Genomic DNA, 16,271 nt, shown 5'->3' with positions numbered 1-16,271 from the left:
AGAAAGGAGGAAAGAGGAAGAGGAGGAAAGAAGAGGAGAAAGAAGTAGGAGGAAAGAGGAGGAGGAAGAGAAGGAAGGAGGGAGGAGGAGGAGGGAGAGAGACGTCAACCTGGGAAAAGAGGCCACGCGGAGAAGCCCTCCGAGGGAGACCCCGCCTCCAGGCGCACCTGGTGCAGCACCACGTTGGTGTCCAAGAGCAGATAGTGCGGCCGCGGGACGAGAGGGCTGGCGGGGGAGCTGGGAGCGGCCTGGAGGCCGCGTTGGGGGGGCTCCCCTTCGCAGAGCGGGCAGGCCGGCACCCCGCAGGCCACGTCGTCGCGCAGGTAGTGCTCGCGGACCACCTTCAGCACGGAGCCGCCGCGCGTGCGCTTCAGGAAGGCGCGCGAGGTCAGCATCGCCCCGCCGCCGCCGCTGCCGCGAATGCCGCCGTTCGGACCGAAGCCCAGCGGGAAAGAAGAGCTCCGCTTCCGCTTCCGCTTCCGCTTCCGCCGCTCTGGCCGGCCATCTCGACGGCCGGCCGGCCGCGCGCGAACGTAGCGTTGCGTTGCCATGGCTGCAACGGAGGGCGAGGCGGTGCCGGCTCCCGCGCCTGCGCAATCCGCCTGCCGGTGGTCTCTGGCCGAGCGGAAGGCTTTTGCCGTCCGCCGCCAGGGCGAGTGGAAGGGAGTTCCGTAAGGCGCCTTTCGAGGACCTGGACGGTTACAAGGGTGACCGTCGAGCGCCCCAGCTGAGAGATCGAACAGGTAAGCCGGGCCGGACAGGAAGGGAACCGCTCTCCCCAATCTGCTGCCAATCCCATTTAACGGACCCTAGGAGGGAAAAGGTCCGTTAAATCCGAAGTTACATGTAATGGAGACGTTTGGTGCCCATCTCTGCCTTTGGATGCATGGTGGCATTGACAGTTCACCTAAGTCTGACCTGGATTTGCCAGTGGTCAGATAAAGGTTGAAGTCGCAGGTTTCCCCATTGCATCCGAACCTTGCCAAAGAATAGAATACAATAAAAAGCTTTAGTGTCACCTTAAATGTACACTAATCAGCATATATTAAATAGTCTGTTGCATTTAGCTCTTAAAAAAAATACCATTGTGCACACACACACACACACACACACACACACACACACACATATATGATGTAGAGAAACATCAGAGTCTAATTCGAATGTATGGCACAAAATATACATGGCCGGAAAAAAGGATCCTGCCAATTTACAAGACGGATGGCATAAGGGACAAAGCTGTTACATAATCTAGTAGTCCTGCTATAAATACTTTGAAACCTCCTCCCAGAGGGGAGCAACAGAAACAGACTGTGAAGTGGGTGTGTGGGGTATCTAACAATGCTCCAAGTTCTAAGCAGGTAGCACTTATAAGCAGTATCCTGAATTATGGGAACTGATCTTCCTATAATCTTCTGAGCTGTCCTTACCACTCTCTGTGTAGACCTATTCGAGGCACTGCTACCACCAAACCTAAGATGGATGCAGTTTGTTAAAATGCTTTCAGTCGTACCTCTGTAAAAAGTGGCCACGACAGAAGGAGAAAAATGTGCTCTCATCCGATGCAGGAAATGCAAACACTGGTTTGCACGCTTCACTAAAGATAGCATATGAAGAGACCAAGTCAGATTGTTAATTATCTGCACTCCCAGGTACTAAATAGTATTGACTGCCTCCACAACTGCACCCTTGATACAAAGTGGAGTGTGACTATGCCGGCTCTTTCTAAAATCAACAACGATTGCCTTTGTTTCATTAACATTCAGAAACATTCAGAAACAGGAGGCGTTCATAAAATTTAACTTAACTGTGGTTTGTGGCTATAATGATTGATTTGCTTTGCTGTTGTAACTGTAATGCCTTCATGTACAATGTGACCTATAACTGTAGAGTTGGTTAGGTATTTAAGCAGTAAAGCTATCAAGTTGGGGCTTTTAATTATTATTATTTTTAATAGATTGTGGCTTTTGTACAATGCAAACTGCCTCTAGTCCCAAGAAATAGAAAACATACAGATATGAGTTATAAGTTCACTTTGATCTGAAAGCACGTTTGGGTAACATGCTAAATCAATCGCCTAATTGAAAGGGAGGAATTGGAGGGCATTGTTTATATGAGAAGATGGTGCTTGTTAGAACTAGGTTTGTTTGAAAGAAATCAGGCACAGTTTGCTAAATGTGCAGTTCGGTTAATACAAAGTGTAACAAAAGGGGCAATTGTGTACGTTCACCCCTTAATAAAGAACAGTATGTTCTTTCTACAATCCATATTGGGTTACAGCTGCCCATCTTTATTATTTCGACAGCCCCACATTTCAACAAATGACTCTGGATGATGTATGTTACTGCTGCATACTGAGAAAATATTGGAGTTAGTTGGAGACTCACAGGGGAAAAAAGAGAAGGTTGAAACTGAGTCTGGCATTCTGCCTGCAAGATGCCAGTTTCTTCCCTTTTTGATTAAAAATACATCAAGTGAAGAAAGGAGGTGCCAGCGAATGTGGGCATAGGTGTGTAGCTGCCCGCAAAATGGTTCTTATTTTAGACCAGGGGCAGGCAACCTTGGCTCTTTTATGACTCGTGGACTTCAACTCCCAGAATTCCTGAGCCAGCCATACTGTGGGGAAAGGGAGAGGTTTCCAAGCTGAGCCATGCTGGCTCAGGAATCTGGGAGTTGAAGTCCACGAGTCATAAAAGAGCCAAGGTTGCCTGCCCCTATTTTAGACAGAATTTTATACTTGACCTGTTCTACTTATTACACAGTGAATTGAAACTGTTTAAACAAAATGTCTCCTTTACCGTTGCTGTCTCTCTCTTTTTTTAATTTATTTCTTTTTGCTTACTTTTAAAGCTTGTTACAATTTTAAAGAGAAGGTTTTTTACATCCTGCTAGAAGATGTCAAGGAAAAGCTCTAGGGATCCCAAGAAAGTAAACGTATCCAGCTCTTTGGAATCGGAAGATATTAGTTTAGAAACGACGTTGCCCACCGACGATGTGTCCTCGTCTGAAGACCGGGAAGGTACCGTCAAGATTACCAGGCAACTTATAGAGAGGAAAGAACTGCTGCATAATGTCCAGTTGCTGAAAATTGAGCTTTCTCAGAAGAACTTGATGTTAGATAACTTAAAAGTGGAGTACTTGACAAAGGTAAGAGGATGGCTTTCTTTTTCTTTTTCTTTTTTTTAATGCATTATCATGTTCAAGTGTTTTAGGACTGAACTTGCTGGTATTGATAGCTCTTGTTCTCCGTACTTGCTCTAGAAAAAATTGTTTCTCAACATAATCTTTGGTAACTGCTACGTCGGACTGGAATATAATTTATCTGAATCCATATCAGTCAGGATTCAGGCCTGGGCAAGAGAGAGAGAGGGGGGGGGAGAGAGTATACACATAGACATTAGACAGCACTGTGAGAATTAGGTGTTCAGCAGAGTGATGGCCTAAGGGGAAAAAAATGTCCCTGTGTCTAGTTCAGGGGTCGGCAACCTTAAACACTCAAAGAGCCATTTGGACCCATTTCCCAGAAAAAAGAAAACACTGGGAGCCGCAAAACTTGCACACGTGCGCACACACAAGGGGGGGGGCAGCTTGATTGAAGAGTTTAATTAAAAAGAAATAGAGGCTGCTGTGCATGAGTTCTCTTTCCCTCCCTCCCTCCCTCTCTCTCCCTCTCTCTCCCTCTCTTTGTCTCCCTCCCTCTCTCTCTCCCTCTCTCTGATCTTCTGCTCACCTAGCCAGCTGGCCTCACACTGTTCTCTGACAAGCTGACACACATTCTTATTGGGCTGGCTCTCTCCTGCCCTTGGTCTGCCAGTCCTCTTCCCCCACTCAGTGTGTGTGTGTGTGTGTGTGTGTGTGTGTGTGTGTGTGTGTGTGTGTGAGAGAGAGAGAGAGAGAGAGAGAGAGAGAGAGAGAGAGAGCTGCTGCCTCCTGCTGCTTCTTGCTTCCTGCTGAGACGCAGCAAAGGCAGGAGCCCCGCTCAATAAGCTTGTCAGTTTGTCCGAGAATAGCGTGAGGCCACTCTCTTTTTTACACAGAGAGAGAGAGAGAGAGAGAGAGGGAGGGAGAGAGAGGGAGGGAGGGAGGGAGAAGGGAAGTGCAAGTGCTCTGTCTCTGTCTCTCTCTCTCTGCAAATGGCGGAGGAGGACTGGGAACCGCAGGAGAAGGCTCAAAGATCCACATGCGGTTCCAGAGCTGCGGGTTGCCGACCTGTGGTCTAGTTGGTTTGGCCTGGAGTGCCCTATAGCACTTCCCCAAGGGGAGGAGTTGAAACAGTTTATGTCCAGGATTTGAGGGGTCTGTAGATATCTTCTCAGCCCTCCTTCTGACCCATGCAATATACAGGTCTTCTATGGAAGTCAGGCTGTTGCAATTGTTCTTTCTGAAGTCTTAACTATCCCCTGGAGTCTGTACCTGTCCTGTTTGGTTGCTGGACCAAACCAGACAGTTATAGAAGAGCACATCACAAACTCAATAAATCCTCTGTAAAATTGTTATCAACAGCTCCTGGGGCAGTCTGAGCTTCCTGAGTTGATGCAGGAAGCACATTCTTTGCTCTGCCTTTTTAATGATGGTTCTAACGTTAAGCAAATTGTGTTAACGTTAAGAATTGTAACGTTCAGAATTGCAATGCTTACGTTAAGAATTATAGTAACCTCTGTATCTTCTCTCAATTTCCTTGCACAAATCTGAATTGGGCTCACTTTAATCACTCTTTCTTTTCTTTATCAAATTGTTGCTTTAGATTGAAGAACTAGAAGAGAAGCTTAATGATGCAGTCCATGAGAAACAACTGCTGTCTTTACGGCTAGATAACCAGCTGGCGTTACAGCAAGAAGATGCTAGGTATGAAAGTGAGGATATCAAATTTAGAAGCAGGAATTAGATCAAAACTAGACTGTTCTGTTTTTTATGTTAATAATAATAATAATAATAATAATAATAATAATAATAATAATAATAATAATAATAATAATAATAATAATAACAACAACAACAACAACAACAAAACAACAACAACAACAACAACAACAATAATAATAATAATAATAATAATAATAATAATAATAATAATAATAATAAAAGTTGGAAGGGATGTTGGAGGTCATCTAGTCCAACCCCCTGCTCAAGCAGGAAACCCTTTACCATTTCAGACAAATGGCTGTCCAGTCTCTTCTTAAAAACTTCCAGTGTTGGAGCATTCACCGCTTCTGGAGGCAGGTTGTTCCACTGATTAATTGTTCTCACTGTCAGGAAGTTTCTCCTTAGTTCTAGGTTGCTTCTCTCCTTGGTTAGTTTCCATCCGTTGCTTCTTGTCCTGCCCCTCAGGCACTTTGGAGAATAGCTTGACTCCCTCTTCTTTATGGCAACCCCTGAGATATTGGAACACTGCTATCATGTCCCCCCTCGTCCTTCTCTTCATTAAACTAGACATACCCACTTCCAGCCACCGTTCCTTATATGCTTTAGCCTCCAGTCCCCTGATCATCTTTGTTCCTCTTCTCTGTACTCTTTCTAGAGTCTCAACATCTTTTTTACATTGTGGTGACCAAAACTGGATGCAGTATTCCAAGTGTGGCCTTACCAAGGCATTGTAAAGTGGTATTAACACTTCATGTGATCTTGATTCTGTCCCTCTGTTAATGCAGCCCAGCACTGTGTTGGCTTTTTTGGCAGCTGCAGCACACTGCTGGCTCATATTTAAGTGATTGTCCACTAGGACTCCGAGATCCCTCTCATAGTTATTACTATTGATCAAGGTACCTCCTATACTATACCTGTGCATTTGGTTTTTCTTGCCTAAATGTAGAACCTTACTTTTTTCACTGTTGAATTTCATTTTTAGATAGCGCCCAAGTCTGTCCATACTTGCATTCCAGATCTTTGAATGAAAAACACATTCAGAGCCCTGGCTGGGGTGGGAAAGGGTATGTTCCCTCTTTTGCTATTCTGAAGATTTTTGGGCCGCTCTGTTTTCTCGTTTGGGCAAAACATATTCCCAGGCTAGACAACTGCGACTTGTTTCAGCCCAAACAACTGGGCTCGTAACCCAGGGTTAGCTTCCAAATTCTAGTTTTCCAGTTATGGACAAACTGACCATTGCTTCCTTGGGCAAAGAAGGAATGCGTGTTTATTGCTATGTCTGAAGAGGAGGAGAAGAAGGAAGAGTGAATTAAAAGATCCTTTGGTGTTTTCCGGAAATATTCCAGGTACTCAGTTTCTTAGCTCTTCAGATAATGAGTTGGTTTTTAGATGTAGCCAGGTTATAATGAAGGATAGTAGTGTGTTGAAAAAGCAAGCATATTTCATGAGAATGGAACTTGTGATGTTTTTATGGTGGCAGTGGTTTTCAAGAGAGTGCAAGCATTCAAGTCATGACAATTGAGAAATAGGGTCGGCTCCTAGGTCTTCTGAATGCATGCATAAGATGATATCGCACATTTCTATTTTGTAGGAATTGTGGTAGCCTTGTTGGACTGAAACCCGGGTACCGCAATCTCAACTATGATGAAAATATTAGCACTGAATTTTTGAATCATGCTTGGCTTTTTTTTTTTTTACAAAGACTATGTATGTTTTCCATCTTGATAAAACAGCATAAACAGTTCAGGTTTCTGTGTTGTGTGTTATTTAAATATCATTAAAGTAATGGTTCTATGAATGGGAGTAGATTTTTGTTCAGTTCAGAAGAATTAATGTTGCTGTCTTGTAGGATTCGCTTAGGTAAGTCACGAGCATTTCTTTTCCTAGAAAACATCAAGAACTAATGAAACAGGAAATGGAAACCATCTTATTGCGCCAAAAGCAACTAGAAAAGAACAATCATCAATTACGAGAGCGCTCTGGAGATATACGTCGTAGCTTACGTGACCTTGAATTGAGCGAAGAATATTACACCAAACTCAAATCTCTTCCAGAAGATGAACTTTCTATTCATGAATATGTGTCTGTAAGTCAGGGGTGTCAAATTCAATTTCATCGAGGGCCGCATCAGCATTGCAGTTGCCCTTGGGGGGCTGGCTCGGTGTGGCCAGGGTGGGTGCAGCCTACTGGGTGGGCATGGCCTACTGAGTGGGCATGGCCAGCTCTACATTGTTCACATCAAGGGTGCCTGTGGGGGCCTGGGCAGGAATGGGACAGATCTGAGGGTCTCTGGCAGAAGGGGGTGGGACCAGGGCAAGCGCCAAGGCATGGTCCATTTCTTCATTCCTCACAAAGGGTGACACTTCCCCAGCATGCACCCAGGGGCAGGGGCTGGTTCCTCGCTGTTTCCAGACGGCCTTGTGGAGCTAAGACTGAATGCGTTTCAGCATAGATGGCCACCACAAAATTGTACATTGGCTCCCGGCCGGCCTGGGCCAGGGCCAAGGCAGTGGGGGCCGTTCCCTCACTGTTTCCAGGATGGCTTCGCGGGCCACATGAAACCACTTCGCGGGCCGCATCCGGCCCCCGGGCCTTGTGTTTGACATGTCTGCTATAAATGCTTGAATAGAACAAACAAAGGAAAAAAGAATGGAATGGAATGGAATGGAATGGAATGAAAGAATAGAATGCAGAATAGAATAGAATGCAAAACAGAACAGAAAACAGAACAAATGCAGAGTAGAATAGGAAAATAGAATAGAACAGAGCAGAATAGAATAGAATAGTATAGAATGCAGAATAGAATAGAATAGAATAGAATAGAATGCAGAATAGAATACAATAGAACAGAATGCAGAATAGAACAGAACAGAACAGAATAGAATAGAATAGAATAGAATCTTCCTTCGAAAGATAATGCTGTGCAACGCCTTTTGCGCCTCCAGATTAGATTCTACGAAGCGGTGCATCCTTTAAAAAACGAGATCGGTGAACTGCAGGCCAAGAAGAAGGCAGCCTGGGAAGAACTGAACGAGTACAAGTCTCAGCTGAAGCACTTGTTAGAGGTCTGTATTTCCCTCTTTCCTTTCAAGGCCTCATTGGGAAGCTGCTGCGCTCGGCACACACCCCAATGTCTTCTTTCCTAAGGGGTCATTGAGCCCACTGAGGTGATTTCTGAGGCCATGTTTAAGCTGAGGAGCTCCCATTTTTTTCTTTATTCTTTTTTTTTTTTTTTTGGCTGCAGTCCCGGGAATGTATTGAAAGTTTGGGATTTCTGCTAAGGGGGTAGGTGGGTGGGTGGGGACAAGGTGTGGTTTAAAAAAAAAAAAAGATGGTAGCCGCGATAGTGGTTTTTGTGGCTGTTTCTTTGATTGCCAGCTCCTCTCTGTTTGTCTCACACTCCCGTGTCACGTCCAGTTCGAACCAAGAAAGAACTGTCAAGTTGCTCACAGCTTCCTCCCCGTTTTCATTCCATTGACCCGAGGAAGAAAAATGCAAAGTTGGGAAAGTGAGATTTTTTTTCCCCCCTAAACTTAGAAGCCGCCTTCTGAAACGGTGGCTGAGATTTTGGATTTCGTCTGTGGGGAGGCCCCATTTGAACGAAGCGCTTTTGGGACAACGGTGCTGAAATTCTTCCGTGGGTCCTTTTGTCTTCTTTGGCCACTTGGGGTCAGTATCTCCTCATTGGTTGCACGGTTCCCAGAGTCGGGAGAGAGGATCTTCTTGAGTCTAGAAATTAAAGAGGATCGTAGGTGAAGGTGAGATTCACCACTCCAGTCCACAAAGCATTTAAACTATTTTGGTTTTTAGCCAAAGGACAGGCCTTCCACCATCGTGCAAGTGTACTTTCACTTAACGTGGCTTCTTTCGCTGGCTTTTTTATTTTATTTGGGGGGGGGGGACATCATAGGTCTTTAGCCCCATCCATAGCTGAAAGAAAAACTCAGCTCCCTCACAGGAGTCTAAAAATTTGGCACTCTTGCTGAGAAAGAATCTGGCATTTAATTCTTAACAAACTTGAAATTGCTTTAATTGTTATAAATACCTGCTAGGTGTTTCATGCCTTTTGCTGCATATATTTTGCTGATAATGTATTTAGGGCTGCTGCTGCTGCTGCTTTGGGAAAAGCTTATGTGCAGTTTTTAATAATCGCTCCAAGTGCTTACTAAGAGGGCTTTAACTAGCAGAGGCCAGAATTTGAATCAGAAGGAGGATCCTAGACCACTTTAGCAAGAAACAGGATGCTTCCCATTGCTAAATGCTAAACATTTGTCTTGCCCTTCTGAAATAACTTGATCTGCTGTAAAGAAGCTTGGCAGTACAGTACAAATTTCCTAATAGGTTTTTCTCTTTGCTGAACAAACATAGGTCATCACAGGTCAGTGGGAAGATTCATGTCTTTCCCATTTTCTATGGAAATTCTCAGTCATCCAGGTCGTGGTTGTCCCAAGGTACTTTTTCAGGAGGCAAATGGATTTTCTTGTTTGTTCTTTGAAGACGTTTCGCTTCTCATACAAGAAGTTTCTTCAGCTCTGATGGGATGGTGGGGAATAGAAGGATTTATGTTCCTTGCAGACTGCTGGTCATTTGCCTTCTTTTAGAGCAGACGTGTCAAAAACAAGGCCCAGGGTCCAGATGCGGTCCGCGAAGTGGTTTCATGTTCCCATCCTGGAAACAGTGAGGGAACGGCCCCCGCTGCCTTGACCCTGGCCCAGGCCAGCCGGGAGCCAATGTACAATTTTGTGGTGGCCATCTTGGCACTTGCCCCGGTGGACCATGCCTTGGCACTTGCCCCGGTCCCACCCCCTTCTACCAGAGTCCCTCAGATCTGTCCCACTCCTGCCCAGGCCCCCCACAGGCCCCCTTGACGCGAATGGTGTAGAACTGTCCACGCCCACCCAGTAGGCTGCACCCACCCTGGCCACACCCACCCGGCCCCCCAAGGGCAACCGCAATGCTGATGTGGCCCTCAGTGAAATTGAGTTTGACACCCCTGTTTTAGAGAGTTCTTGAGGCCACTTGGAAGTTTATCTGTGTCCTCAGGGTCACCTGAGTGGTGCAAATGTGTGTGGAGCCTTTTTGGCTGCAGGATGTTTTCTGCCCTGTAGTCCCTCCACTGTTGAAGACGGGCACACGGGCTGTTGGGGGTGAGTCTGTGATGTCTGCATCTCAAATCGAAGAATGCAGATGACCAGCTGTCTGCAAAGTCTATAAATCCTTCCATTCCCCACCATCCGGTCGGAGCTGAAGAAGCTTCTTGGATGAGAAGCGAAACGTCTTCAAAGCAAAACAAGAAAGTCCACTTGCCTCCTGAAAAAGGACCTTGGGTCTCTCCCACTGATATACAGATCGGGTGATTTGGACAGCATGTCAGAAGATGCGTTTCAAGAGGATTCAAGTGTAAAGTAAAAGGCTCCCATTGTGGGAACTCTTGGGAATAATTCAGGCTTCGAGTGGCATCCATTTTAACTCTCCTGAATGAAGGTCAAGCTAAGCAGATGCCGTCAAGGCCAGCCTGAATTTGGTTTCAGATTGCCAGGGAATCTTTACCTAGCTAATCCGAGCGATGGACTCTCATAAAATGTCCCCAAATTCTGTCTAATAGCTGGCAAGGTCCATCAGTTTGATTTTTATTATATTTTTCATCTTTATTGGACTTGTTATGCTTTAACCCTTTTATATCTCAATCGTATTTGATTAATATTCTTCTGCTACGTTATTCTAGTCTGGTCAATGACTGAAATAAAATGAGTTCCATGTTATCTTCAGATCTAACGAAAGGAAGAACGTCTTCATGGCGCTGAAGTTGCCCTCTGTAGGGTCGAAAGCTCTTTCTCACTGGCCTTAAAATAGCCTCCTTCGCTTCTAGGTGCTAATTTGCTTGCTTTAAACACGCTAATCAGGTGTTTACATGCATTCTTTTCTACGGCAAAGATGAGAAAAGTTTTAGCTTCATGTTTATTTCCCAGTTCTCCCAAGAAAAAAGCAAAACAAACGTCTCTTTAAAAAAAAAACCAATTTTGAGCTTTAAATATAAAGGTCTTTTTCCCCCCCCTCCAGAGTTATGAAATGGAAAGAAAAAACCGGTCAGAGGCTGAAGTGCGATGTCAGCGCTTAACCATTGAACTAGCTGATACAAAACAAATGATTCAGCAAGGTGACTACAGACAGGAGAACTATGATAAAATTAAAAGGTAAGTTTTATCACCATTCGTAGACAAGAACTTCCAAGCTCTTTGTGGCGTCCGATAGTCCTGTGTTCATACCCTTTTTCCCTTTTAAGATCCAAAACTGTCTTAACTTTATTTGACCAAGCATCTCTCTTTTCACACATCAAAACTGGAAAATTACTTGATTTGTCTGATAACAAAACAACATAGTTGGAAGGGACCTTGGAGGTCTTCTAGTCCAACCCCCTGCTCAGGCAGGAAACACTATACTGTTTCAGACAAATGGTTGTCCAATCTCTTCTTAAAAACCTCCAGGGTTGGAGTACCCACAACTTCTGGAGGCAAGTCGTTCCATTAATTCATTGTTCTCGCTGTCAAGAAATTTTAGGTTGCTTCTCTCCTTGATTAGTTTCCATCCGTTGCTTCTTGTCCTGCCTTCGGGTGCTTTGGAGAATAACTTGACTTCCTCTTCTTTGGGGCAACCCCTGAGATATTGGAACACTGCTATCATGTCCCCCCTCGTCCTTCTTTTCATTAAACTAGACCAGGGGTAGGCAACCTTGGCTCTTTTATGACTCGTGGACTTCAACTCCCAGAATTCCTGAGCCAGCATGGCTCAGCATGGAAACCTCTCCCTTTCCCCTCAGCATGGCTGGCTCAGGAATTCTGGGAGTTGAAGTCCACGAGTCATAAAAGAGCCAAGGTTGCCTACCCCTGGTCTAGACATACCCAATTCCTGCAACTGTTCTTCATATGTTTTAGCCTCCAGTCCCCTAATCATCTTTGTTGCTCTTCTCTGCAGTTATAGTTAAAAAGACCTCCCAGGTACTTACTTATAGGTTGCTGAATAATGGAATAGTTTCCCTCACGGTCTTCCTTTTCTTAGCGGCTTTTAATCAGAGCCACCAGCTGACAATGTAATCAGAGGGAATTTCCAATGCAAGATGGGTTGAGCTCCATAATTGTCTACTTCCTTTATTTTTCCTGTAAGATTTATTCTTGTCTTTTAAATCAAAGCATTGGGTGTTTGAAGAGTTGCTTAATTCATGCCGGAACCTTCTCTTGTGACAATGAGCAGGTCAATGGGAAATTTTCCCTCTATGTTTTGGTGCAGGTTTGCAAGGAGCACAGATAGGATCGTTGTGAAATTATGTTGAAACAAAAGAGTCTAAAATAGCTGTGGTGTGGATGGTCTTGGCAAATCTTGTCCTCTTGGTTCTGGTTAGTTCAGGTTTTTCAGAACGTATTTTGAAAAGAAACCCAAGTCCTGTCAGTAGTGCAAATTTGGGTGTGGTTCTAGGGCCGAACAGAGGTGATTCTCCTAATACTTCCTCCGTTGATAACAACTGAAAAGCAGCGAGTGTTAAATTTGCACACGAAGAGGTGAGAGCACCAGAGCTAGAAATCTGAAAGCTGAGATTCTACAGTTCTGATGATACAGTCGTATGTTTTCCTCCCAACAGTGAACGTGATACTTTCGAACATGAATTTTTGGAGCTCCGAAGAAAATATGAAATATTGGAAGTTTCTCACAAGGCCGTAACTGCCGAAAGGAACGACATATCCAAAGAGGTGAGATGTTCAGAGCTCATCAAGCATCTCTTTCAATGTTCATTGAGAACAATACCGAAGGTGGCTCCAGAAGATTTTTATTTATGTATTTTTTACAAAAACACCCATGCAGATTGTTTATTACAGCTGTATTTCAGAGTAAAGGTAATCCTCGACTTAACAACCATTCATTTAGTTCAAAGTTACAAAAGCATTGGAAAAAAAGCATCTGTCTCAACTTTTTTTTTGTTTTGCTAGAAAAAATAATAGCATTCCTACTAGTAGTGAAAAGGATTACACCTTTCATAGATGTCAATCCTATGTTCATAATCATCTTGAGTATGGAATTAAAAGAGTGATTAGGTCCACCTGTAAAGGAAAGGAAAAATAATTACCCGAAAACCTGCATCATAAAACTAGTAAGTCATCCAAATTTGACATGATTTCTCAAATGTTCTCTCTCTTCTCCTGTTGATAAAATAAAGAATCTAATTTAGATGTGGCCAAGCCACAGCTGCATATCACAGCTGCTCCCTTCAACCATCCATCAAGTATTCATAATTCTGAGTTTCCAAATCTTGGAGATGCAGGGCCTTTAATGAGCAACAGTCACAATTAGGCCATGATGCCAGTTCAGATTAAAATGGGGCAGTTAGTAGGACAGGCTGATAGCGTAAACTTCATGTTCCAATTATTGCCTTCGGCACCATGTCGTATCCAGAATAAACAGAGTAACTTTCACATCAACTGCATTTTAAACTCAAAACAATCCAACTGCATTTTCTTTAAAAAAAATATAAACAACAACAACCTGCTACTGGTTTAGGGGGACGGGATATCTGATTAGTGGCATTTTTGCTGTTTTTTTTTTGTAATGAAAAGGCTACCACGTTGCAGCAGTCCGTGACTTTGCTGCAAAAGGACAAGGACTACCTCAACCGACAGAACATGGAGCTCAGCGTACGTTGTGCTCACGAAGAAGACCGCCTTGAACGGCTCCACCTGCAGCTAGAAGACACCAAAAAGGCCAGAGAAGAAATGTATGAGAAATATGTCTCATCCAGGTAGGCAGTTTTATTCATCCTTTCGACACCGAGAGATGCTTCCCTCAGAATGTCTGTGGAGATTCTCGGTCATCCAGGTCATAGTTGTCTCAAAAGTGCTTTTTTTTTTTCAAAAGGCAACTGGACTTTGTTTTTTTCCTTGCAGAAGAAGAACAAAAGAACACCATCAGTTGTGATGGTGGGGGGGGAGGAATCACCATTACCCCTCCTTCCATCCCTCCCCCATCACAACTGATGAAGTATCTTGGATGAGAAATGTTTTGTTCTTCTTTCTCAAGGAAAAAACGAAGTCCAGTTTGTCTTTTGAAAAAAAGCACTTTGAGGTTCCATCAGAATGATTTCCGAAGAATCTTTACTAGCTTCTTTGCACCCAAAGGTTTGGGGCTATAACTCTTATGCGTCATGGTTCCGACAGATGAAACTCTTCAAAAGAACTTCGAGGCATTGTTTACCTTAAAGGATCTTTTATTCGAGTAGCATAATATCAGTACTACATAATCGAACCAAAAACTGAATTCCCCTCCCCAGGGTACATAGTATCAAAGCACAATTCCCTCCTCCAATTAACAGTCATAAATCACATTCCCCAATTAGCTTGAAGTGTGGGCTTCCTCTCCAGCTCTCCAGCCCGCCAATTCTTTATCAGCTCTGGACTCAATAACCTTGATTCTCACGCTAGGTTTAGTGTTGTTATGTCTAACTGGGCTCTCATTCACATCCCCCCTCCCCAGCATTATCTAACTCTAAAACCAAAACGGAAAAAGATGGCTACATTTCCATCTGTTGTTAATGCAAAAATATCCGACGTCAGCAGCATTGACACTATGACTCGGTGGGTCATGGTGACCCACCTACATGAGGTTGGGAAAACTTGAGTAAGAGAAAACAATGGCCACGTTCAATTATTATGTATATGTAGGGGTGTGGGTCTATACATACTGTACGTTGTATATAGTATGTTTTAGATGTGTGTCATGTATGTGTTTCACTTTGAGAGCGGGCAACTAAATTTTATTTTTGATGTGTGCCGTTGTGCCCACAGGGAAAAAAAAATGACAATAAAGGTTATCTTATCTTATTCAAAAATAATGGAGATGTGTAAATTAGGTTTAGTTTCTGATTGGGTTTTCCTTGGGTTTCCTTTTTTATGTAAAAGAACTGACTGATGTAATTACTGTTTTTCTGTTATTGCTAGAGAAGCACACATGCAGGAATTAAGCCTTTAATTAAATTGGAACTTATTATCTAAGGTAGTTTGCTGTTGTGTCGTAAAAAGTGGATAAAGTAGCCCAACCTGATTTTAAAAAATACAGTTTTAAAATGCACTGGTCCCGTGATTTCTTTACTTCAGTGGTAGTGAACCATTATAAGATTATCTACAGTGTTAAGCAATGCTATCAGCCTTAATACTCATTTATCTGAGGAGTGTGTGTGTGTGGAATTTAAGTAGTAATAGTAATGGTTCAGTTTGTAACAATCTAGAAAGAAGTGTGTGTGGGGGGGGGGGTCCTAAGGAAACTGTTAAGTTCTGCCATTTTTAATGAAACTTAAACTCAGCCTGCTGACATCATTTCAGAAAGAGGAATAGCAAAATACGTCTATTTATTCATTTATTTGCTTAACAAGATTTCTATGGCTGCAGAACACAACCCCGGGTGGGGGAAAAAAAACCAACGATAAAATCACAAACAATAAAACCAAGAAAAAAAACAAACATCTCTTAACCATTCGGCAAGTTTTTATCCAAGGCAGAAAGGCTGATCCGTGAATGTTGACGACACGTTTTGTCTTAACGTTTTCAAAAATTATTTCTTAAGGGATCACTACAAAACGGAGTACGAAAACAAACTGCACGCGGAACTGGAACAGTTAAGGCAGAAAACATCCCAAGAGTTAGAACAGCTTCGAACAGCTACGAAGGAAATGTTTGAACGGGAAAACAGGTTGGTAAAGATATTTTGAGATATCGAGCATTTTAACTCCGGTGTGGCAGGGTGGGTCAGGAACTTAAGTACCCTTCCTCTTCTGCACCTTTTTTTTCTTCTTCTGAACCCCCTAACATGGGGGAGAAGACAAGGAAGAGGCCTGGCTGCCTAGGAGCTTGTTGTTGTTGTTAAGTGCGAAGTCGTGTCCGACCCATCGTGACCCCATGGACAATGTTCCTCCAGGCCTTCCTGTCCTCTACCATCTTCTGGAGTCCATTTAAGCTCACGCCTACTGCTTCAGTGACTCCATCCAGCCACCTCCTTCTCTGTCGTCCCCTTCTTCTATTGCCCTCCATCTTTCCCAGCATTAGGCCTTTCTCCAGTGAGTCCTTCTTTCTCATTAGGTGGCCAAAGTACTTGAGTTTCAACTTCAGGATCTGGCCTTCTAAAGAGCAGTCGGGGTTGATCTCCTCTAGGACTGACCGGTTTGATCGCCTTGCAGTCCAGGGGACTCGCAGGAGTCTTCTCCAGCACCATAGTTCAAAGGCCTCAATTCTTTGTCGCTCAGCCTTTCTTATGGTCCAACTTTCACAGCCATACATTGCAACTGGGAAAACCATGGCCTTGACTATACGTACTTTTGTTGGCAGGGTGATGTCTCTGCTTTTTAGTATGCTGTCTAGATTTGCCATAGCTTT

The 16,271-nt window shown here is 43.8% G+C and overlaps 2 protein-coding genes across 2 annotated transcripts in view; one reads left to right on the top strand and one right to left on the bottom strand.

Moving 5' to 3' along the window:
- The window catches only part of DIS3 (DIS3 homolog, exosome endoribonuclease and 3'-5' exoribonuclease), a 22,108-nt gene extending 21,557 nt beyond the window's left edge, over positions 1-551 (bottom strand). The window contains exon 1 of the mRNA XM_015832335.2: positions 151-551. Within this exon, the coding sequence (XP_015687821.2) occupies positions 151-551 (401 nt within the window). The remainder of the gene's footprint in view (positions 1-150) is intronic.
- A 143-nt stretch (positions 552-694) lies between these two features.
- The window catches only part of PIBF1 (progesterone immunomodulatory binding factor 1), a 92,191-nt gene continuing 76,614 nt past the window's right edge, over positions 695-16,271 (top strand). Inside the window, exons 1-9 of the mRNA XM_015832342.1 lie at positions 695-743; positions 2,851-3,147; positions 4,745-4,845; positions 6,751-6,949; positions 7,809-7,928; positions 10,924-11,057; positions 12,497-12,605; positions 13,467-13,648; positions 15,466-15,591. Of these exons, the coding sequence (XP_015687828.1) occupies positions 2,896-3,147; positions 4,745-4,845; positions 6,751-6,949; positions 7,809-7,928; positions 10,924-11,057; positions 12,497-12,605; positions 13,467-13,648; positions 15,466-15,591 (1,223 nt within the window). The 5' untranslated portion in view covers positions 695-743; positions 2,851-2,895. The remainder of the gene's footprint in view (positions 744-2,850; positions 3,148-4,744; positions 4,846-6,750; positions 6,950-7,808; positions 7,929-10,923; positions 11,058-12,496; positions 12,606-13,466; positions 13,649-15,465; positions 15,592-16,271) is intronic.

The sequence above is a fragment of the Protobothrops mucrosquamatus genome, unplaced genomic scaffold (assembly GCF_001527695.2).
Source record: "Protobothrops mucrosquamatus isolate PMUCROS unplaced genomic scaffold, P.Mucros_1.0 scaffold2, whole genome shotgun sequence".
NCBI lineage: Eukaryota > Metazoa > Chordata > Lepidosauria > Squamata > Viperidae > Protobothrops > Protobothrops mucrosquamatus.
The sequence above is the reverse complement of the archived record's forward strand: the minus strand, read 5'-3'. Positions and strand labels throughout refer to the sequence as shown.